The 24674-nt window shown below is 34.0% G+C and overlaps 2 protein-coding genes across 8 annotated transcripts in view; both read left to right on the forward strand.

Moving 5' to 3' along the window:
- Positions 1 to 1399: 1399 nt before the first annotated feature.
- Positions 1400 to 5074, forward strand: LOC103500214 (UDP-glucuronic acid decarboxylase 6). Of its 2 annotated transcripts, none has more exons than XM_008463444.3 (13): positions 1400 to 1543; positions 1931 to 2043; positions 2683 to 2769; positions 2866 to 2953; positions 3064 to 3155; positions 3246 to 3310; positions 3417 to 3505; positions 3594 to 3671; positions 3767 to 3860; positions 3938 to 4004; positions 4113 to 4176; positions 4264 to 4304; positions 4590 to 5074. In XM_008463444.3, exons 2-13 carry the CDS (start codon positions 1954 to 1956, stop codon positions 4767 to 4769), a joined length of 1035 nt encoding a protein of 344 aa, XP_008461666.1. In that variant the 5' UTR covers positions 1400 to 1543; positions 1931 to 1953; the 3' UTR covers positions 4770 to 5074. The 2 variants fall into 2 exon arrangements, with proteins under 2 accessions (XP_008461666.1, XP_008461667.1); XM_008463445.3 differs by lacking the exon at positions 1400 to 1543 and adding an exon at positions 1659 to 1770.
- Positions 5075 to 9228: 4154 nt separating this feature from the next.
- The window catches only part of LOC103500216 (uncharacterized), a 32150-nt gene continuing 16704 nt past the window's right edge, over positions 9229 to 24674 (forward strand). The window contains exons 1-7 of one of the 6 annotated variants that reach the window (XM_051091388.1): positions 9574 to 9704; positions 10611 to 10811; positions 13335 to 13414; positions 20130 to 20180; positions 22115 to 22633; positions 22790 to 23047; positions 23872 to 23982. In XM_051091388.1, the coding sequence (XP_050947345.1) occupies positions 10656 to 10811; positions 13335 to 13414; positions 20130 to 20180; positions 22115 to 22633; positions 22790 to 23047; positions 23872 to 23982 (1175 nt within the window). In that variant the 5' untranslated portion in view covers positions 9574 to 9704; positions 10611 to 10655. Of the gene's footprint in view, positions 9705 to 10610; positions 10812 to 13334; positions 13415 to 14427; positions 15641 to 17592; positions 18280 to 20050; positions 20181 to 22114; positions 22634 to 22789; positions 23048 to 23871; positions 23983 to 24674 lie in introns of those variants that run through there. The other 5 variants (XM_051091387.1, XM_017047254.2, XM_051091390.1 and 2 more) reach the window with 5 other exon arrangements.

A 24674-nucleotide genomic window follows, 5' to 3' on the forward strand; every position in this document is an offset into this window, starting at 1 on the left:
TTTTATATATCTCCACTTTTTTTATAACAAATTACAAACCCTAAAATACAAACATAATTATATTATGATCCGAGATGTTTTCTACTTTTTTTTAAAAAAAATATACAAGGGCGAGTCTCGCCTTAGTTCAAAAAAAAATTTTAAATCAACAAGGGCAAGTCCACTCGCCCTATTTTTTTATTTTTTTTCTTTTAAAATATATGAAGGCGAGTCTCTACCTTTTTTTTTAAATCAACAATGGCGAGTTTTCAAAACTCGCCCTACTAAAAAATAAAAAAATGTAAACAACATTATTTTGGTAATAAGTTTTCAAACAAACTTATTTTGGTAATAAGTTTTAAAAATAACCATATTTTTGGTAATTACTCTATCAAGAATAAGGCAACGTAAAATATTTGGACAAAAGTAGGATGACAAAGTGATGTACCCATATTATGCAAAGTCACAGATTTGGTATACGACCCTAAAGTATTATACATGCGTCCTAAAATGTTACAATGTTAACTAATCTAAACAAAACGTTTGAGAACTTATACTCAACATTTCAAACCTAATTTTGAAATATAATTTCTTTATAATTTGGAAAAATTAAAAAATCTAAATGAGTATCAAACCATTTTTAGTGCGTAGATATTAATTTAGTCAACGCGGTTATTATTAATTTTGTTTTAAGAATCCAATTACCCACGAGATTGTGAAAATAAAATATTTGATTTCAAATTAATATCTAAAATATACAGATAGTATCAACACAATCATGTAGTGTTTTTTATATGTGGAATAATGTTTCAAATCTAAACAATCGTGTTGACCACGAGGAAGGATTGTATTGATTATGGTTAGTGATCGTTTAAATCATATCTACATTCATACAATGATAAGTGTTCATATCCATACAATCATTTATACCATTTTAAATTGAAAATTACCTCGAATTTAAAGGATCTTGATATTTTTATAAAGAAATATGGGATGGAAGATAAATAAAATTAATCTAATATTTATTTTTTGAAAATGTCTAAAATATTTTATACTTGTATAATTAATATTAGGTATATTTTGAAGGGAAGATGGGTAAAAATAGGACCTTTCGACAAAATTCAATATCTACATAGTTTGGTCAATATTTTATATTTTCTAAAAAAACTCATATTTTAATTATAACAAAATAAATCAAATATTTACTAATAATCTTATTACGCTTAAAAACGAATCAAAATCCACAAAAATTGTTTCTAATATATTTTATTTTGATCTGACTATAGTTTGGAATCTATAAAAAACAAAAAGGCAATATGTGAAGAAAAAATATCTATTTTAAAAGTATATATATCACAGATCCTTGTTAGCCAGCCAATCGTCGGATGACACGTTGACAACTACGACATGTTATGCCGTATAAAAATTTCCATAACGCGTATAAATATGGCATCATCCTTTAACCTTAACCCTTCTTTATTATTCGTCTAATTCGTAATTATCTCAAAACATAACAAAATCCTTAATCTCCCTCGTGGTAAACCCAGATTTCTATCTCTCTCAGGTAAATCCTTTGTTGTTGAATGGAACTTTTCTTAATTCTCACGTTTCTTACTTTCCTTTTTTTACAACTCAATTTCATTAATTTTAAATTTTTGTTGCTTTTTATTTAATCTTTTTTGGTATAAAAAAAAAAAAAAAAGCCTTTGATGTGTTGCAATTTCGTTCAGAATCATATATTATAATCAACAATTTTCTGGGCATTGCAATTTCGGTATTTGCTTTTAAAGGGTAACATAAGATGATTTTTCACTTTTCTTAAAACCCCTTTATGATTTTCCTTTGATTGGCCCATTTTGTTTGAGATTGAACAATAGTTGGGTGGATTTTGTTTTTGACCCAATTCAGGTTTATTTTGAGTTTCTATCTTTTGATCAATTTTTTTTTTCAGAAATTTGAAGAGAGGTCTCAGCAATGGCTAAGCAGTCTTCAAATGGAGATTTTAATACCTCTACAAAAGCCCCTCCTCCCCCTTCCCCTCTAAGGAGTGCTAAGTTTTTTCAGGTAACTATTTCTTAGCCTCGTATGTCTGTTTGAATGATGAGATATCTATGATCAGGTTGACTTTTTTTATGGATCCTTTGTTGAGTGTGATTGATATTTTTGCAAATGTAGCTTTTTCCTTCTCTTTAAGAAACTTCACTTGATGATGTTGCCATTGAAATTTCCACTATGAAGTAATTGGATTGAAGTCTCTTTGTTTGTTGATCTTAGCTTGTTATTGTACATTTTGGGATTGAGTTTGAACGGATTTTTTTTGGGGGTTTTCATAGAGGTTTACCTCTAACAAGTTTGGAGAATACTGCTAAGAGAATTTTGTGATTATAATAATAAATTGGGATTCAAGCATGTCTGGGAGTGACTGGCTCGATGTAGTGACTGCTGTCAAATGACATATCTTATCAATCTTAACAATTGATATGAAGTTTTTTTTTTTTTTTTTTTTGAAGAAAATTGAAATTTGATTGACTGGGAAGTTTCTAGAACATCATCTTGTGTTTCCATTTTCATTTTTACTGTTATGTTAGAATCATATGCTCTGCCTTCTTTTTTGTCAGTGTCCAAACCAATAAAATCCTTGTATCACGATCATCTTAGTCGAACTCTGTTTTGATGATTTAATGTTTTGTGTTTCGATGGCAGGCTAATATGAGAATTTTGGTTACGGGAGGAGCAGGATTTATTGGCTCTCATCTAGTGGACAGATTGATGCAAAACGAAAAGAATGAGGTATAGAAACCTCGATGGGAGGAGTTTTAAGCAAAAATTACTGCGAACTGTATTGTTTGGAAGTTCATGTTCAAAGTCTGTTTTTCTTCTCTTCAGGTTATCGTTGCAGATAACTATTTTACTGGTTCGAAGGACAACCTCAGAAAATGGATCGGCCATCCTAGATTTGAACTCATACGTCATGGTACTAGCATCTGTTTTCTATCTACATACTTTGTCATCTTTTATTTGTTTGCCCTTTTCTGCTTGTTACCCATGATTTATGACGACTCTTCTTCCTTGTCACAATGCTAGATGTCACTGAACCATTGCTGGTCGAGGTGGATCAGATATACCATTTGGCATGCCCCGCCTCACCCATCTTCTACAAATACAATCCTGTTAAGGTACTAGAATTTGAACAACTCTTTGGGAGGTCAAATTGTTGCATTCTTATTGAAAGCCTGATGTTTTAACTTTTAACTCATGGTGTTTAGACAACGAAGACAAATGTCATAGGCACATTGAATATGTTGGGACTTGCCAAGAGAGTTGGAGCAAGGTTAGAACAATGACTTTCATGGATTGGGATTAGTCATCTGTATCAACTGGTTTAGTATATTTATATATTTTCTTTATATCATTAACCATATAATAATGAAAATTAGGATTTTGCTTACGTCGACTTCAGAGGTATATGGTGACCCCCTCGTTCATCCTCAAGACGAAAGCTACTGGGGAAATGTCAACCCAATCGGTATGTTGGATATTCTCAAAACTGATGTCTGAGGATCAATTTAGATGTCCCTCGCTGCCTTGTAACTTGAGTTCTATATACATGAAAGGTGTTAGAAGTTGCTATGACGAAGGAAAGCGTGTGGCGGAAACATTAATGTTTGATTACCACAGGCAGCATGGGATTGGTGAGATTTATGGTCTATTTTTATACCAATATTGTGTTCTTACTTCATCCAGTTTGATGTCAACTTAATAACTGAAAGAAAATTTCTTGTAAAAGAGATAAGAATTGCTAGGATTTTCAACACATATGGACCGAGAATGAATATTGATGACGGTCGTGTTGTTAGCAACTTCCTTGCTCAGGCAATCCGGTAAGTTTCAATGGGCTGGAATCTCTACTAGTCTGCTTTGCGTGAATTCTCACATACACATGCTCTTCGTAATGCAGTAGCGAACCATTGACTGTTCAGGCGCCTGGAACACAAACCCGGAGTTTCTGTTATGTTTCTGACATGGTATGTGATCAACAACTCTGAAATTTAGTTTTTTCATTGGTTTTCCCTTTGTGTTTGGATATGGTGCGGGCTCTCGACTCATGGTTTATTACTTTTTAACTCACCAAGGTTGAAGGACTAATCAGACTCATGGAAGGAGATAATACTGGGCCGATCAACATTGGGAATCCAGGTTTTGTATATAACTTAACATAGAACTATGAGATCCAGGTAGGCAACTGTTCAACTGTCGTTAGTAACCCTATCATTGTTGTCTTAGGTGAATTCACCATGCTCGAGCTCGCTGAAACTGTGAAGGAGGTATGATATGTATCTCTCTCCCTTCTTTCTCTAAAGCGAACAAAAAAAGTTAAAAACAGGAAGACAATCTAAACAATCCCATGTGAAGAAAACATAAAGTGCATGTTTGAATTGAATTTCCAAGTGTTTGTAACTCATAAATGTAAAAAAAAAAAAAAAAAAGGAACCGTTTATAAACGCATATAAAGTCAATCCAAACGCACTAAAAGTTATATACAAGCTTATATTGCCGAAGCTTTCGATTCATTGCTTTAGCTAACTCCCAATGTCATTTGGTTTTTGCAGCTCATCAATCCGAATGTCGAGATTGTCATGGTTGAGAACACCCCGGACGATCCAAGACAGAGGAAACCAGACATTACAAAAGCAAAGGAGGTTCTTGGATGGGAACCAAAGATCAAGCTGAGAGATGGACTGCCTCTGATGGAGGATGATTTTAGGGCAAGGCTTCAGGTGCCAAGATAGGATGAGTAAATGGCATTTTCTTAGGAAACAAACACTATTTTTCCCTTTTTCTTTTTGTTTTTCCTGTGGCCTTTTTCATCAAAATCTTTGCAGCTGCTTCATGGTGAATGGGAAACATGGTTGAGAGCTAAGTGAAGATGTTTTGATGATGAGACTTTGTCTTTTACTAGGTTGTTAATAAGAAAGATTATTTTCAATTTTATTTTATGAAGTTAATTCTTCAAGGAGAAAGAATAAAACATTTATCATTATGGATTGTGAACAATGTTGGATGAACGATGAGTTAAAATGAGGGGCGTTATTTATGTGGATTCTCTCCCTTTCCATTCATTTGCTTAACTAATTTATTTTTCTTTTATAACTATTTATCTTTGACTATTTTTTTCTCTTTCGATGTTTTACAAGTCATGCCAGTACTTTGACCCAAATGGTAACATAAGACAAAAAATTGTTTAATTTTTTAAACGTATATCTTGTACATTTCATGCTTCCTAAAATAACACAAAATTTAAGGGTAAAATTCCTAACTCGGATAGATGTAATGATGCAAAAAATTTAGTATGAACATATATCATGTTTTATATCTATAGTGTTATATCATACTCATGTACTGATTATATATATGGGTTTATGTGTTGCACTTTTTACCATGCAATTAGTTATTTTAATGATTTCATATATTTTGTGAGATATAGTGGACACTTGATGTAAATGTGTGTATTAGTCTAACATATTTATTTTTTTATGGATTTTAGTCTGGAAATGGATCAAAATTTTTATCCTGATTGCTCTTAACTATGATACCTTAAATTAAATTAAATTAGAGTTGAGAGAAAATTTATCTTTGTAGCTCCTAATTTGTCTGAAGTCTTCACACAAACCCGGACTATCATTAATGATGACCCGTTATTCTTCGGACTTAAAACCGGTTGTAGGATCGGATGAGTGAATGATTTGAGACCTGGTGAGTGAAGGATTTGATAGAAATTGTAACGCCCTGAGTTTAGGAGGGGACATGAATGAATCGATATCATATTTGAACGAGAGGGATCATAAGGACATGAAAGTAAGATTAAGAAATACTTTAAAATAATTATTAAATGTTGGTACCTATACCAACAATGTGCACCTTTCTTTTCGGTGGTTCGATCATAGAAACTTCAGCGTTAAGCGCGGAATAATTCTATGTTTGGTGACATCTTAGAAATTTTCCTATGATGCATGTGAGTGAGGACAAAGCATACTAAAAGGTTTTTCTGTTGGTTTGTGGAGACAACTTTCACGATATATGGATGAAACTTTATTATAAACAATTTACATGCAATTGATTCACCAAAACCCGATATCTCATAATCCACTATCTCTTAGTGGGTTTTAGTGGGATTAGTGTTGATGCTATATGAAACTCACTCAAGCCCATTGAGAGTTAATAGAATTATCCAACAAAATGTGGCATTTTCCCACTAACTTTAGTCGGAAAGCAAAATGGTCTTTTCACCATTCTAATCAAAGTCAAGCCAAGAGTTGGCATTTTGAGTTTTTACCATTTGTCCGTCTTAACTAATCCCAACCTCTCGAGCATGAATCCACATTCATTTTCTGAAATTTAGATCACATTCGAATATAAAATTGATTAAAGTTTAACTTTTCAAGATCGAAAGTCAATCCTTTGACTTTTTACAACTTTAACAATTTCCGTAATTTCTAAGCTTCCAAATATGAATCCACACTCATATTTTTTATATTTAAATCATATTTAAATATAAATCTCTATCTCTAGACTGATAGCCGACCGCTATATCACATATACTCGTCGGTTTCTCTCTCCTTATCCAATTTAAACTAATCAAACATACTGTTCTAATTAGTTCCATATGAGCTAGCATAATAACCTAATGAACCTATAGATCATCGACTCGAACAATCCACGATTAAATAGTTAAAGCCTTTTAGACCGAGTTAATCAACATTTGTTAACTAAAAGGTCATTTCAATAAAGTTATGTAGTTGCACTCCCCTCACTGTAAACATATTTGTGTTCATATGGTATAACCATGATTGGTAAGTTAATATTTCACAGGTTGTTTATAATATCGACTAGGTCAAAATTGTCGTTTTACCTCCAAGATTACATCTTGTTCATTAAATCCCACCGACCCTCTAATGAACAATTAGTTTAAGGTCCAACATATAAATTGAATCCCTCTCGAGCCAATGAGAGGGCATGGTCCCTTGTTTAAGACCTAAATTCAATGCTTATGAGAATAACTTATCTACTAACCCTATAACTAGTAGGAGTAAATTCCGTATTGCACCATATGTTCCTAAGTATCGACATGATCTTACTCTTGAAATTGGGAGACTTAATGGGCAAACACCAATGAATTATCATCACCTATGCAAATCTAAAGATAATATTGTGTGAACAGAAGTTCATAGTTAGCTCGAGATTAGGATTAAGTTATCTAGGTCATTAATAATCGAAATAGTCAACGTTATATATGCAAAAGTGACTATTTCATGGTTCAAATCTTATGTAAACTCTTTACATAGTATGCTCCTCCTTTCATGTCTTCACATAAACGATTTAGACTCATATCGTTTGTACTAATTGCAGAGTGGACCGCATCTATAGTATCTCCAAAATAAGGCTCCCAACCTTATTCCCATACTATAGACCGTTTAGGTTATATATTCGAATTTGTTCCACATTTTATGTTTCTACATAAAGTTCAAGCTTACTCAAGATAGCCTAGAGATCTTAGTTTATTGGATTCAAGATTATAATATTCAATTTTACAAATAATTTTTCGGTAATAACTTTATTAAACATAGTTTGATTTTAAATTACAAATAATGAATTTTACGACATAAATTCCAATAGTCTTGATATACCAAACTAAACATATTTTACAAAAAGTTTATCATATCAATCAACAAAATGTTTGGCGTTTGAATCTCCCTTTGTATGTACTCAAAATATATTATCCATTTCAAAACTTATAAAAACTACAAAAAAAAAAAAACGTGTTAATTGAACCTAAGAAGTTGATTCAAACTATTTCATAGTTACTTAACAACCCTTTTAAATATATGTTGAATTCTCATATTACATTACAAATTCCTTTGTAGTTTGTAAATATTTCCAAATTTCCTATTTCAATAAATATGTCCAACAAACAAATTCTTAGGCATCATGAAGACATATAAACACAAACATCTAAATATTTAAATTTATTAAAATCAATCATTAAAATTGTTTATGGATTTCCTTAATTGAATAATTAAACATTGAGGTCTAATTAGCAATTAGAGAGTGTGTACGAAACCACCCTTAATTAAAATGAAACATACTAATTAATGAAACAACAAAAACAAAAACTCTACACACTTTAACAAGAAAAGTGAACAACTATAATTAGATCGAATAAAACCATGATTAATAACAAATTGACAAAGCCATTAATAACTATAAATTGAATTGACAACATTTATATTTATTTTAATGTTATACTTTTTGAATAACAACGGCTAAAAAAATGTTTTCTCGATTTATTTTAGCAATAACCATATACTATATCATATTTATAGCAATCACCTTATTTTAAATACATATGAATAATAAGTAACAAAATGCAAAAATACCCATGTAAATGTAGTTATCCAATTCAAAACAATTGCAAACATAACCCAATAAAGGAATATGTAAGTATGACAAAATTTTAGACATAATTCTTGAAATATTTCGAAGATAGATTATACACCGATAGAAGACTATTAATGATAACCGATAATGTTTATTTTGAATATATTTTTCAATATTTGTAATTATCTAAAAATATTTTTTTATCTAGTTGGTATATCTAAAAACGTTATTAAATACAATTTTATCTTAATAAAAAAAAGTTTAGCTAAATTGGTATTCGAATATACCAAATCTCAATTATTATAGTCAATAGAAAAAAGCGGTAAAATGGCATTACAAATTTTTGTCTATACTTATAGTTTCTAACACATTTTGGTAAAATAAAGATTTTAAGCATGGTGAATCTTTCTTATTTTTCAAATTATTTTCAATTAAACCAACGTGTCGTATTTTAATTTTAAGATTAGCCGTTGGATTTGATTTGGATAAAAGTTAATTAGGATGAAAATAGATCAAAATTGAAAGTTAATAAAATTTCTGCATTTCAGAAAATAGATAAATGGAAGGAAATGTGTGTATATGTATTATATATAGTTTTTTAAAAAATGTAAATTAAGAAAGGGCATGCTTGCCAGCTAATAAGCTTCATAAAATTACGCCCATACGGACAGCTAATTCCACTCTCGCGAATTTTAAGATTCTTTTTTCTTCTTCTTACTCTCTAAATTCTTTCATATTCTTTCTTTTTTTTTTTTTAATTTTATTTATTTATTACAATCCTTCCTAATTTTCGAACTATTTTTTTTCTTTTTTTTTTTTGACAAAATATTTTAATTTTCTTCTTCTTCCCTTTCCATTTTTTCACTCTCTCTTTCTTGTCTGAAACTTTCTCACCGGCAGCGAAGCCTCAAACAGTTTCCTTCTGATTCTGTTTCAAATGTAGAAGAAACAATAACACTTTCCTCCGTAACATCTCTACAGCTTCAACTCCTTCCTTCTTCTTCTCCTTCTTCTTCTTCTTCTTCTTCTTCTCCTTCTTCTTCTTTTTCCCTTTTTCTTGTGTTCTTATGTCTTCCACCTTCAGTCCTTCTCGGAGCCCAGGGAGTTCTCGGCTCCAACAGTTGGGACCCGTATCTGGAGTCTCTCGCTTGAGATCTTCATCGCTTAAGAAGCCTCCTGAACCGCTAAGAAGAGCCGTCACTGATTGTCTTTCTTCTTCTGCAGCTAATTCGCATCATGGTGGTCCTTCTGCTTCTGTTCTTGTTGCCGAAGCTTCCAGGACCCTCCGGGTGAGTAATTCTATGGTTTTTTCTCTTTATTTCTTTTGGATCTTGTAATTCTGCTTGGATTACTTCATTATCTGCGTTTTTCTGATTTGTTTTTTTTTTTTTGTTAATTGTGACTTTCTGTTCGTTTGACTCGAGTTGTTTGGTTTGAGGGAATTTTGTTGGGTCTGAGCTTAATTTTTTTTTGCCTTTTCCTTGTTGAGAGATGGGGTTTGTGAACTTTGGTGGGTCTTGTGACTATGATTGTTTGTTTTGTTTTCGCTATTGAATTGTGCTGATATGAATCTGGGCTGGTGTTTTCTTTCGTTTTTTCATGTTGGTTTTTTTGGGATTGGACATTGGGAGTGTCGTCTCAGTTTTTTGTAGCTTATTGCTGACATGAGAATAATTGCAGCGTTCAAGTGGAGGTGTAATTATGGCAATTTACTTCTTTTAGGTGAATGTGTTCCCGTCAATAAATTACGTTTAGGGAAATAAATCACAACTGAAATAGGACGTTCAAACACTCATGTCGTATTGCATTATTTAAAAGTTGTGCTCATTTCTGCTGGGGTTCATTTGCATCATGGGTTAATTCTCCTATTTAATTATTCTCCAGGTGAATCGGTATTATTTTCATCCTCCTACATTTACTCTTTTATTTGTTTAGTTTATGCATTTTTATATCTGCATAGAATTGTGCTCTCTCTAACAATGACATAAAATATAAAACGGTAGTGAATGCTGTGATGGCTTAGTAGTACATAGATTTTGATTCTGGTTAAGAGGCAAATTCGGTGGATTAGAACCAATACTGCTACTGCTCAGTTTGGAATGTTTGGGAATTTCAGACCCTGTCAATGTAGGGACAAGTGATTAAATGACATGTTCAAACCTCTCATTGTTTATTCCAATTGCTCATCGTTGCAGCAGGGTTCACTTTCATTAGACTAACCATGGCCAATCTGTAATTGAATGCAAATGATTTGCATTACTTATCCTGTCTTTACCCATCTTTCTACAAAGATTGCCGCTTCACATCAGTTGAAATTAGCTGAGAATTCATCCAGTCACAACCTGACCGACCTTTTTCCTTGTAGTTTGTCTCAGTATTGGAACTGTTTGAAGAAGGTACCCTCATTACCATTCCTTTTTTTACAATTTTGATGCCTTACTATTTTAGCTAAGCCATAGCCACTCGAAACTCCTGCATTTGGACTTTAGATTAGTAAATCAGCTAGCCTCAGTAGTTGCTAACAGGTCTGTAATAGCATGAACTTTAGATTTTATTAAAGTTTCTCTAATTTTAACTTAATGAGGATGATTTCTTTGGAGTTTTATAGTTTATCACTTTTGAGAAGGCAGAGCTTTTGAAGGTTTTTTTGTTGGGTACAAAACATAGATGGACAGATATTTTAGCTGAAGATGGAACTATGAGTTCACTAAGAAGTCTAGTATATGAATGCTGTTGATCAGTCCTTCTGGGATGGTTGTGTTGTTTGCCTCAAATCCAAATGTTGGCAGTGAGTTATTAGAAGTGTTTCAGCCAAAGACTGATCTTCGAGTATTCAGTTGGAAAAGTTAATGCATAAAAGATGAGCTAACTTAGATCCTCACTTCAAAATACCAGAAAAAGGATCAGTGAAAATGTGTCAATACCGGGCTACATAACAAAGAAAAAATTTGGGCGTCATGACTTTTGTTTGGAGAGCCAATTGTCAAGCATTTGGGCTGGCAATGATGCTGAATATACATACTAATTAACGGTAAGTTATCAGCAAATTGGATGGATGTGGCAGTACTTGCTTACCGCATTTCTAACTTTCAAAAACACCCTACAAGAGGCTTTCAAATTTTTGGTTTTTAGCTCAACACAGGGACCTCAGTCGTATGGTCGAGGGGTTCCTTCTCCATCATCTCTTTTGTGAAAAGGGTCATCTTCTGTGGTTTGCAGCAGTGTGTGCAAGTTTATGGGTTGTTTTGGGGAGCTGAACAACAGTGTATAGAGGGATGTAATAGTTGGAACCCCGTTTTTGGTGGGCTTGGCTTTTTGTATATCATTGTATCATTTTTTCCAATAAAAATTGGTATTACTGTAAGCCAATGAAATTATCCTGCTGTCAACAACCAATAGAAAGGAAGATCATTAGTTGAGGTTGGAGCCTGAACTTCAACAAAGACAACTGTGGGTGCACACTTGGCAAGTTAGTGACGAATATGGTCATTTGACTTCCGCCTGTTATTATTGCTTTGATGGATCTTATGCAGGAATACAATGACATCAAGCCAACAAGGCAACAACCCATATAGATGCATCAAATTTAATTTCAAAATTCTATTGGTGTATTAAGTGCAAAAAATCCTAATTCTACTAAATCAAAGATACTAATCCTAATAAACCATGGAAACTAATCCTAATTCTAATCAATCAAGGAAATTAATCCTAATGCTAATCAATCAAAGATTTGACAAATATACCCTAATTCATTCTAATCCTACTACATTATTCTGTCCCTAAAAAAAAAAAAAAAACTCGTCCTTGAGTTTCAAAAAGCAAATGAAAAAGACAGAACATTTTTCTTTTTCTTCTATGAGTTGTAAAAATCCTAAATAAAATAGTTGGCTTATGGAAATCTTGCACTGCAACTACAAATATCGAACGAGCCTATAAAAATCAAAGAACTATAGAGCTTGACCCTCATCAATTTTTTTTGTTGGTTGCTAAGAACTATATACACTCCTGCCACCAACATTTTAAAATGGAAACAAGACCTTTACAAAAACTTTAGCCAAGTTGGAGTACTAAAGCAACCAATAAACCAGGATTTGAGCAAAACGTCGAAAATGGGGAGGACCTAACATGGGTTGGGTTCCTACAAATTTGAAGGGTTTAAATTGCATGCAACATGCCAGGATTTGAGCACTAAACGTTGGGTTGGATCGCGTGGGTCGACTTCAATGGGTCATGTTGATATATCATATAGCCTAATTAGTTTCAAGGAATAAACCTCCAAGAATCAATCATACGAATAGTTTATCAAAGTGATAAATTGTTTCATACAAGAGGGTTATGCTATTATTGACTGAGGTGCTCCCAGGTTAGCTTCTTGGCTATATTATGGGGAGTTTGGATCGAGAGAGACGGCAGGATGGTTAGAGAGGTGGAGTTGTGTGGTGAAGTCTAGAAGGTTGTGAGTCTCATATTGGTTTGCAGTGAGGCAATCATAATTTGTATGGTGAGGTTTGGAAGGATGAGGTTTGTAACTATGATCTTAGATTGATTTTGTTGGGTCGAGATCCCTTTTTGTTTTTGGTTTGGGTCCTTGTATATTCTTTCATTTCTCTCGATCAAAGAATATATAGTTAATTTTTTGTTTTTGGCCTTGGGTAGGATTTTTTTTGTTGACTAGATTCTTTGTTCTGTTGCTTTCTTAAAGGTGTTTGTCATTCCTTGTGGCTCTTGTCTTGACCCTTTTGGTTGGTTAATTTTTTTCTTTTCTCCTATTGAAGGCTGTTTCCTTGAACTTCCAGTATCTTTTCATCTTTAAATGAAAAATTATCTTGGTAAAAAAGAATTGCATATTATTAATTATTAACAAGCCATCATCTCATTAGAATTTAATTCTAACATCAAAAGTTTGATCAAAATGATAGGACTATTTGGCCGCACCTGCAACAACAGACCTAGCATATTGTGTAATCTTGGAACACACAATTGCAGAGAGGGAACGAAGGTAACCAAATTTTTTAATGATGCTGATCTAACTAGACTTATGAACTGTCTTTTTTGCTTAAGATGGTGATTCCTAATGGAAGATGATTTTGTACTATATATCATAATTTTCACATTCTTTTTAGTTATTGGCAGATGAATGCAAGCATCAGGATTTTTTTTCAAACCATGTTTTGACAATTACAATTTTTTTAATTACTTTTGTTGATAGAGTATGCTAGTAGCCAACTTTCAACTATTTCTTTGCAATGCCATTGCGTTTGGAGGATAGTGAATATTTTCTTACCTTTTTTTTTTTTAAAAAAACATTTTTGTATGAGCACATGTGTGAACCCCAACCCAGGTGAATCCAAGAGTCCATGCAACTCTCTCATTACAGCTAGGCGTGGTTAATACCAAGATCTTAAGAAATTAATTTAGTTTAATGGCATTCGCTAGGGGGAAAATCTTTTGTATTCTTCTATTAATATTTCTTACCAGATACATCATTGACATGGCTAGATAAAAAGACCAATTAAAGATCATCTGTATTCTAGTATTATTATTACTTTGCTAGATACTTCATTGCCATGGCTAGATAACGGCAACTGTAATTAAATATTTGGAAATTAGAGAACTAAAATGATGTCTGATTTATGCTTGTATTCTGAGAAGGCATTATATCAGTTACCTATATACTTATTTTGAATAACCATGGGTGTTAAATGCTAGCTAACACACATTGCGTATTTGACTAGCCTCTTTTTCATAAAAACAATTATTAAATTACGAATTGACCCAAAAGCTTAAGCTAGTGGGGAAGGGTAAATTTAATTATATATCACTAACATTACCTATTAACGAATAAAGACTGTTGAAATGCTACAGTTACTGTATAGTTGTTAAACTGTTAGATTGTTAAATTTCTGTTGTACAACTCTTAGTTAGTATGTTAGACTGTTATTAGCTAGCTAAGCCCCTACCAAGAATCTATATATATCAAGCTTGGTTGATGTAAATAAATCACTACAGAGAATAAAGAAACTCACAGCTATTGGTGAGATTTTCCCAAGTTCTGCTTTCTCTATTATGGTATCATAGTACTTTCCGCAAAGAAGAATTGCAGAACAGAACCCGTACGCCCTTCAAATCTTGTGCAGCCCATAGTGATGGCAACACCAGAGACTTCGACATCTGGCAGTTCCAACCAGTCAGTTCCCATCACATACCCTGACCTTGATCCCCAATTAAACTCCTTCATACTTCACCATTCCATCACCCCGACTACCAAACCTTGTTTCTACACCATTACCTATCATGGAGCAGAGCAATGATGATGACCTTATCTGGAAAGAACAAAGTTGGATTTGTTAGTGGCGCCATTAAGTAACTTTCAGAAGGTAATATGCTATATGCCTGTAAATGTAACAATGATGTCATAGCTCTTGGATTATCAATTCTATTTCAAGGGAGATAGCAGCAAGCCTAGTTTATAATGGAAATGTAAAGGCGATGTGGGATGAATTGAAAGAAAGATACAAACAGTCCAATGGACCTCATATATACCAGCTGCGAAAAGATCTAGTAACTACTACACAAGGGAGTTTATCAGTTGAAATATACTATGCAAAAATTACCAGCATATGGCAGGAGCTTGTGGAATATCGACCTATGGACGAATGCACCTTTGAAGGATCAAAGAAGATGATTGATTTCTTGAATGCTGAATTTGTAATGACCTTTCTTATGGGGTTAAATGAGTCCTATTCACAGACTAGAGCCCAAATCTTATTGATTGATCCTTTACCTCCCATAAACAGAGTTTTTTTCCTCATCATCTAAGAAGAAAGACAAAGATCTATTCAGTCTTCACCATCCATTGAAAGTATCACATTGATGACTAATTCTGAAAGAAGATTCAGCTATGATAAATCCAAGAAAAAAGATACAAGACCTATATGCTCCAACTGTGGCTATAAAGGGCATATTGCTGATAAATGCTACTGACTACATGGCTACCCACCTAGACATAGACTTGCCAATAGCAACAATTCTGTTCATCAGAGGCAAAACCATACAAATCAAAATACAAACGAGAAAGAGACAAAAATTTCTAAGAGCAATCAATCTACCTTTTTTGCTAGTTTTAATAGTGACCAATATACACAACTTCTGAGCATGCTTCAAACTCATCTCAACACACCTCAAAATGGCGAGAATCTAAAAAATGAGACTACGCATATAGCAGGTACTTGCTCTAACTCGCTCAATGATTCCTTAACATGGATTATTGATTCTGGTGCCTCTTCACACATTTGCCACAATAAATCTATGTTCACAAATCTCCGTAGCACTCAGAACATGTACGCTATCTTGCCCACTAAGACCCGTCTAAAGGTTGAGCATATAGAAGATATTTTCATATCAAATGAGCTAGTCCTAAAAGATGTACTTTATATCCCTAACTTCAAATACAACCTGCTGTTAGTAAGTACACTCCTCAAGGATAAGAAATTTGCGGTATCATTTTCTGATTCTAATTGTCTTATTCAGGACAAGTGGCTTTCGAAAATAATTGGGAAGGCTGAATTAACTAACGGGCTCTATCTACTCAGAATGAAGAATGAAAGAGTAAACTGCATTTAGCATATTACACTAATGTGTAAAGCCTCAGCTTCTATATGGCATAAACGGATGGGACACCCCTCTATCAGCAGAATAAAGGAATTAACTAAAATGATAGAAATTTCTGACTTTACAAACTATAAAGAAATGTGTCACATTTGTCCCTTACCTAAGCAAAGACGTCTCTCTTTTCTTGCATTGAATAATATTGCTGAAAATACATTTGATCTTGTGCATTGTGATATATGGGGTCCCTTTAATACTCTAACACATGCTGGCCGTTCATATTTTGTTACCATTGTAGATGATAATTCTAGATATACTTGGATATATCTTTTGAAACATAAGAGCGACATCCTACAAGTCATTCCCAAATTTTTAAACTAATTGAAACTCAAATTTCAAAAGTTATTAAGATCTTTCGATCTGACAATGCTCTAGAGTTGAATTTCAGGGAAGTTTTTGCCAAAACTGGAACAACTCACCAGTTTTCATGTGACTACACTCCTTAACAAAACTCAGTAGTGGAGAGAAAGCATCAACACCTTCTTAACGTGGCAAGAGTTTTAATGTTTCAATCAAAAGTTCCTTTCAACTTCTGGGGAGAATGTGTTCTAACTACTGCATATTTGATCAACAGAACACCTATGGTATTATTGTCAAATAACACTCCCTTTGCTACCTTGTTCAAGAAAGAAGCAGATTACAACATCATCAAGACCTTCAGATGCCTTGCCTATGCCTTTACTCCCTCAGTAAATAGGTCTAAATTTGATCCTAGAGCACAACCTTGTGTTTTCCACCAGGCGTAAAAGGCTATAAACTGTTTGACATTGCCAAGAGAAAGTTTTTCATTTCCAGGGATGTTCTATTCTTTAAGAATTGTTTCCCTTTCATTCTATCAAAGAAAAGGATATTCCCATTTCCCATGTCTTCCTTGAGCAATTTGTCATACCATGTCCCTTATTTGACTGCCGAGAAAAGGAAGCTATCACCAATCCGTTTACTGATGCAAGACCTATGACAGAGGATACCCTTGAAGAAAGCCACGGTGTTGATGATCAAAATCCATATATCAGTAACTTAGAAGAAACCAGTAACACTAACCAGGCACCAATTCCCACCATGACCAGAAAATCCTCTCGGCCACACCATCCACCCTCTTATCTAAAAGACTTCCATGGTAACCTTACCTCCCAAAACTCAACTCCCTTTCCCCTTAATCAACACCTATCCTATATGCCTACTCCCAATACCATAAAAACTATATGTTCAATGTTACCTCCATTTATGAACCTACATACTATCACCAAGCTATGAAGCATCAAACTTGGAGAAGAGCCATGGCCGAAGAAATAGAAACTAGGGAAAGAACCAAGACATGGACCATTGTATCTCTTCCTAAAGATCATCACACCATTGGTAGTAAATGGGTATATAAGGTAAAGTACAAACCGGATGGTACCATTGATAGATACAAGGCAAGGCTTGTAGCAAAAGGGTATAGCCAACAAGAAGGAATAGATTTTTCAGACACCTTCTCTCCAGTGGCAAAAATAAGCACTGTGAAAATATTCTTAGCCCTTGCTACATCTTATAATTGGTCCATAAGCCAAATGGACATAAACAATGCCTTCCTCAATGGAGACTTATTTGAAGAAGTGCACATGACCCTACCATTGGGTTATCAAACCTCTTAAGTACCAAAGAAAGGAGAGAAATTGGCTTGCAAACTAAATAAGTCCATTTATGGTCTTAAACAAGAATCAAGGCAATGGTTCCTAAAATTTGCAGCAGCAATATACTCACATGACTTTATTCAATCCAAGGCAGATTACTCCTTATTTATTAAGGGAAATGGAAGCAGCATTATTAGTATATGTTGATGGCATATTACTGACAGAACTGTCTCCTTCAGTTATCAACTCAGTCAAAGATACACTAAAGGCACACTTCAAATTAAAGGATCTAGGGCAAGCAAAATATTTCTTGGGTTTGGAGTTATCAAGGTCTCAACAAGGACTTATGCTTTCCTAAAGAAAATATTGTCTTCAAATCCTAGAAGATATTGGATTTCTTGATTCTAGACCAACTGCAGCACCTATGGACCCTAATATGAAGTTATGTAAACCTGAAGGAGAACAACTATCTAAGGAAGACGCCACTTGCTATAGAAGACTGATTGGTAGACTAATATACTTACAAATATCAAGACCTAATATTTGCTTCACTGTCCATCTGATGGAACTCCAAATTCAATTGGTAATTGCTGACTTTATTGAATTACTACAGCTCAAGAATAGGATTGTTGAAGTTACAATCCTTGAATACAATGCTATATTCTGTTCTTCTCTCAACCAGAAGAATTCAGAATTAACTCTCACAATTTCCCTCCAAAAACTTGTCTGCTACTTCCTACTCACGACACTGACTTTATACACTAATTCCCGCCCAAAAGACAACTGTCATTCCTCCTACTTTCCCGCCCACCGACCTATTTAAATCACACGTGTGTTTTTTTACTAACAAACATCTATTTCCTCACGTGCTCATTAAAACAAAATCTATTTCTTTCTTCTAGTATACACTTGTTTGATAAGGGGTCTAACACCATCGCTTAAGCCAATTCCTGCACAGCCTACTAAAAACCACCTAGATGCTGCTCATCATCTATTGAAGTACCTTAAGGGCTCCCCAGGACAAGGTATCTTAATAAAACCTATCAATTCATTTCATCTAAAAAGCCTTTGTTGATGCTGATTGGGGATCGTGTCTCGACACTAGAAGATCAATCACAGGATTTCTGTATTTTCCTAGAGGATTCTATAATCTCTTGTAAATCCAAGAAACAAGCAACTGTCTCAAGATCCTCTGCAGAAGTTAAATATAGAGCCTTGGCAGCAGTCACCAATGAGCCAATATGGATCACACAGCTCCTTACTGATTTTAAAGTAAAGACCTTAATGGCAACCACTGTCTTTTGTGACAATCAGGCAGCCATTGCTATTGCTTCTAATCCAACATTCCATGAACGGACAAAACATATAGAAATTGATTGCTATTTTGTCCAAGACAAAATAGTTGGAGGATTTCTAAAGGTTTTACCTATCAAAACTAGCCTACAACTAGCTGATATGTTTACTAAAGCACTACCTTCATCTACTCTGAACAAGCTTATATCTAAGTTGGGAATGGAAGACATCCATCGTCCAACTTGAGGGTGAGTATTAACAAATAAAGACTGTTGAAAGGCTATAGTTTAAACTGTTAGATTGTTAAATTTCTGTTGTACAGCTGTTAGTTAGTATGTTAGATAGTTATTAGCTAGCTAAGCCCCTACCAAGCATATATATATATATCAAGCTTGTTTGATATAAATAAATCACTACAGAAAATAAAGAAACTCACAGCTATTGGCGAGATTTTCCCAAGTTCTGCTTTCTCTATTATTATCCTCACTTGTAGATTTGAAATATGAGAAAGACCCTACAAGTGGAAATGAATATTAATTGGAGAGGAACCAATATTCGAAGGACTTGAGAACAAGACCTCCTTATATCACCTGTTCTGATAGACTGATACTGTCTTAAATCACCGATTCAATCCAAAAGCTTAAGCTCATGGCTAAGGATAAATTTAGTTATATATCACTAACAACAAAAGGAAAGAATGAACGGACAACAAAAAAACCCAGCCCAGGGAGCAACTCTCCAAAAAGGGCCTCTAACCCTGTATAATAATGCCTTTCAAATAATTATAAAAAGTCTTTGTAGCTGAAGCTCATTTGACTAGTCTCGCCGAACAATTACATGACCCAATGACCCTAGAACCCCTGACATCAAAAAACTCGTGAGATATGACATGCTATGTAGGTTTCTATAAGGATTAAGCCATGGCCTGAAAAGCTTTGGGTTGGAAGTTCTTTTTGATCATTCACCATTATCCTATTTGCGTGGTTACTTGCTAGTAATTTTTGTGGAAAACATTATTTTTATTCTGCATGCACAATTGTGTTAATTTTTCTTGTCTCCAGCTTTTTCTTTGAGCATAGATGTTCTGCATTTCCAGTGCTATTGCTGCTTTACAACTCATTTGGCTTTTTCTGCATCCAGCCCAGCTGTAGTTGCAAGGTCTGTGGCACTTTTGAAACGCTACCTTCTTAGGTATGTTATCAAATCATCTTATATTTCAGTAATACTCTAATACTCATTGAACGGGGTTGAATGTCATCGTGAATCCTTCTTTTTTTCCTTTTAATTTTTTTTGGGAAGCAACAAGGTTCTTTATTTTATCAATGAATACAAATACAAATCAGGAAAAATATAATTCCTTCTGCCCACGGTGGATTACAGAAAAAATGATCTCCCAAGAGCGTAGTCTTCCACCTAGGTCATGTGTTGGTGTAGATGTATATTTGCACCAATAGCTAGCATTAAAAATATCCCAAAAGGTGAATTTAAATAATTGAAGTTCCTATTATTTCTCACACCAAAGGATCTATCCGAAGGGTTTCATTATCCGCAGAAATTGAATAAAGAAAATCATGTATATCGTCCTGCATTACCATCTAAAATAAAAAGGTCATAAAATCAATTTCCAGAAGAAAAAATTTGCCTGTGATGGACTTTATTCTCCTTCAATATAGGCATTTCATTATTTTAGCTCAAAATTTGCTTCTTATATCACGAATTTTGGTCTACCCAAGCCGGGATACGTTAATGGGACTACTCACTGTCCAAGTCCATCATGTGTTTTCTTTTTCTTATCAAGAACAGAAGATAAAAAAAGGGGGTGAGATGAGATATTCTCACGCACCAAGTTACAAAAAAGAAGCCCAAATGGTGTGTGTAAATATGAGTTTGGCTAAAATTACAAATTAGTTAGAAGTAGAAGACAAGTAGAAGCAGAAGTAGTGACTAAATCCCAACATATGTCCCTATATGAGTAGTGACCATGAAAAGTTCTCGAAGTTCTTTCATACTATAGCTTCCAATGAAGGGCGAAAACTCCATTAGACCAAAGAATTTTTGCCTGAGCATGAATACAGGGACCTTCAATAATCTGAAGAAGGGAAGGGGCTTATGCCTCGTCTTGAGTGTTTGTTAATAGACTCTTTCATAACCATGATCTTGCTTTGATTGTTCGATATTCCCCTTGTTTTTTGTCTGGATGTTTATTGTGCTTTTAACTTAAATTATTCTTTTCTTCTGGTACAAACTATAACTTCTCCCCCTCAAACACCCCCCTTCAAATTTGACCCGATCAAGTTCTTTTTTCCCACAAATTAACTATCAAATAACTGTCGTCAAAACTTTTAAAATTTAGTTACATCATTTTTCTTTAAAATGTTATCAATTTATTATGGTAAAAGTATTTTTTTAACTCAATGTATGCATACGAGAATACTTTTTTAAAGAAAATTAATTTAAATGACAAAACTGCTAAAAATATTTACAAATGTAGCCAAATATCACAGTCTATTTGCGATAGACTACTAACTGTGCATGTCTTGAACGATAGATAGAGATAGTAGTTTATCGCGGGGTCTATCATAGATAGATTTTGTGAATATTTTTGGTTCATTTTGATATATTTAAAAACAACCCTTTTTAAATGTATTTTCAAATGAAAACTTATTCAGAGGTTAGGAATTGCAATAGTTTTTGAAGTTTAAGGTCAAGATTGTAAACTTAACTGCACTCAGCTGCAATTTGGTGAAACCAAAAGTTTAGGGAAAAATTGATATAATTTGACCGTTCAAAGAATGGACATTAATTTTTCCCCAAAAAAATCAGTATGGCTGACTGGAAAGAAGTACTATTTTTGTAGCATCTCAAATGATGCAAGGCTGGGTGAGCTTAACTCTAGATGAAAACAAGTCGTTCTAGCTTCCTACCTGACAATTTGCAGCAGTTTTTTTTTTTTTTTTTTTTTTTTTTTTCCTGTTCTTTTTTCTTTGCATTACGCAATTCTACTGCTCCTGGATGCTCTTCTATTCTCTAGTTCTCCTTAAATGCCTTTCTCAACTACTCATTTGTTGGAGGAGCCGTTCCTGCTGTTCTTTGATATGAATTTATGGTATACTTTATTTTTGCAGATACAAACCCTCTGAAGAAACATTAATGCAGATAGACCGGTTTTGCTTAAACACAATTAGTGAGTGTAGTTTTAGTCCAAATCGAAGGTCATCACCATGGTCTCAATCTTTGAGTCAACCATCTGCTGCACCTACAACCTCTTCTACTTTTTCTCCATTGCCCGTATCAAGTATTGCCTCTGGAGCTCTTATAAAATCACTGAAATATGTTCGCTCCTTGGTGGGACAACACATACCAAGGAGATCATTTCAACCAGCTGCTTTTGCTGGTGCACCTTCTATGTCGAGACAGTCGCTACCTGCACTGTCATCTATGCTGAGTAGATCGTTCAATTCACAATTAAATGCTGCAAGTAGTGCAGAATCTTCAGAGCATAAAGACTCTACAGTTTTATCTATATCAAATTTATCTAATATTGAAGAAGTTGATGGTACGGTTGACCTTGAATACATTTCACTTGATGCCTTGAAATGGCGATGGCTTGGGGAACAACGGTCATCTCTTTTTCAAAGAGAGAGGTAATTGGCTTGTTAAATAAGCTTCATTTTCTTTATGCATTTTATGCATGTCGTATAAGTTAATATACTTATCTTGTTTCCTCTTCAAAAGAAAAAAAGTCAGGATGTTTATTCTGCATTCGCTAAATTAAATGCTGAATCTGTTTGATGGTGCAGTGATAATTTTGCTAATACCCAAGACTTGAGAACACGTAATCTTCTAGAGGTAGGTGCAGCAGCACTTTTAGTGGGAGATACAGAAGCCAAAATGAAAGATCAACCTTGGAAATCTTTTGGAACAGCTGATATGCCATATGTTGATCAACTATTGCAGCCTTCACCCGTAGCAACTATAACCAATTCTTCCTCTGCCCGTCTTCACTTGAGGGCTATAACTGCATCAAAGCGCACAAAACCAGGCTTGCATCAGATCTGGTATTGGTTTTTTGTCTTACTTTTATTCTTGTTTCCATGTATTATACTTAGCTTCCTCATGCTTGCTAGTCTGTACTTAAAAGATACACTAGACATTGGCTAAACTGAAGTTCTGGTTTCCCTACTACTACTAGAGGATGTCCACGTCCCTGCCCCCGTTTATGGATCTTAGTTTCCTTTCTAGCTACTTTATTTTGTTGCACTTTGGTCCTTGATGGCATGTCCTTTGGCAACAATAGCTGTGATATTTAATAGAATAACCATGGTTTTATTATTTAAAATGTTGGATGAAGATCCAAATTGGGACAACAAATTATTAAAAGATACTGCTGGAGACTGGTAAACATAAGGAACTCTGGACAAGCGTATTCATAAAGAAAATGTTCACATACCAAATTTTGGTCTTCATTGAGATTTAAGAATTGTATCTAGAAGTCAAATGGTCAGGTGGGAAACACAATGGACATCAATCAGGAGGATTTTCATTCTGAGTTTACTTTATGCCTTTATCCATATCAAGGATGTTGGATAGAATACACTCTGAAATAGCAAAGTTGTTAGAAAAAATACGAACTAAAATACTTTAGATTTCCAGGATCCCACTCCTAAAAGTTGTAAGAAGTACAAAGATGGGCTATGGATCTCCCTTTTCTTGCATAAGTGTCAAGTCTTAGGCTGCATTCATCATTAGCCTGGAAAAAAACATTTTTATTAACTATAGCTCTCCATAATTGATATTAACCAAATTATTTAATCAAATTATACTTAAAGAAAGGTTTAACTTTTATAAATTTGTTTCTTGATATCTTAGTAATGTCATTTAGGGAAGATTCTCCTGGGAGTACGTTTCGACCAAAGGCTCGACCACTCTTCCAATATCGTTACTACAGGTACAAAACGGTATATTCTGACATGGAACCCTGTAAGTTCATAAGGTATAGAAAATCATTAAGCCAGTACTTGCTTATTTCAATTTGTAAAGTCACATAGAGTGTAAGTTCCATTTTTTAATCATGCAATTGATCATTGCTAACATGGAGTTGCTTGTGAATGATGGCCTTGTTATTACAAAAACTAGTGGTCTCATTTTCATGCAATATATGAAACTTACATGCGTTTTGACTTTCTACATTAACGCTTTTGCTTTCTGTTTGATATCTCTTCCAGGTTTTTAATTTATGATTGTATGGTATATCAATGAAAAGTTTGGTTCATTTTAAAAGAAGGATGATTTTGGTTCATTTTGTAATTACGGCCTTTCCATGATTTTTAACAACCTGGAAAGCTCTTCTACATTGGTCTTTTTGGGTGGGGTTTTCTCAACCCTGTGCCGTTAGGTTCTTCTCTACACTTATTCTGTTTGAAAATATATCTCTTTGTTTCCTATCAAAAGTTTTTTTAAAAGAAGGATGTTGTATGTTGTTGTTGAAGTGGTATGCTGGATGCTACCATATCTTAGCGTCTGTTTCATGCCATTATTATTATCCTTTTTTTTTTTCAAGGAATTATGAGGGTCTGGCATGAATATTGATTTAAGATACTGGTGCACATGAGTTCTTTAACACAATTTCAACTAGCTATGACATATTCCATCATCTAAGAGGTCATTTGTTCAAATCCCATTCTC

This window comes from Cucumis melo, chromosome 10 (genome assembly GCF_025177605.1).
Source record: "Cucumis melo cultivar AY chromosome 10, USDA_Cmelo_AY_1.0, whole genome shotgun sequence".
NCBI classification, from domain to species: Eukaryota; Viridiplantae; Streptophyta; class Magnoliopsida; order Cucurbitales; family Cucurbitaceae; genus Cucumis; species Cucumis melo.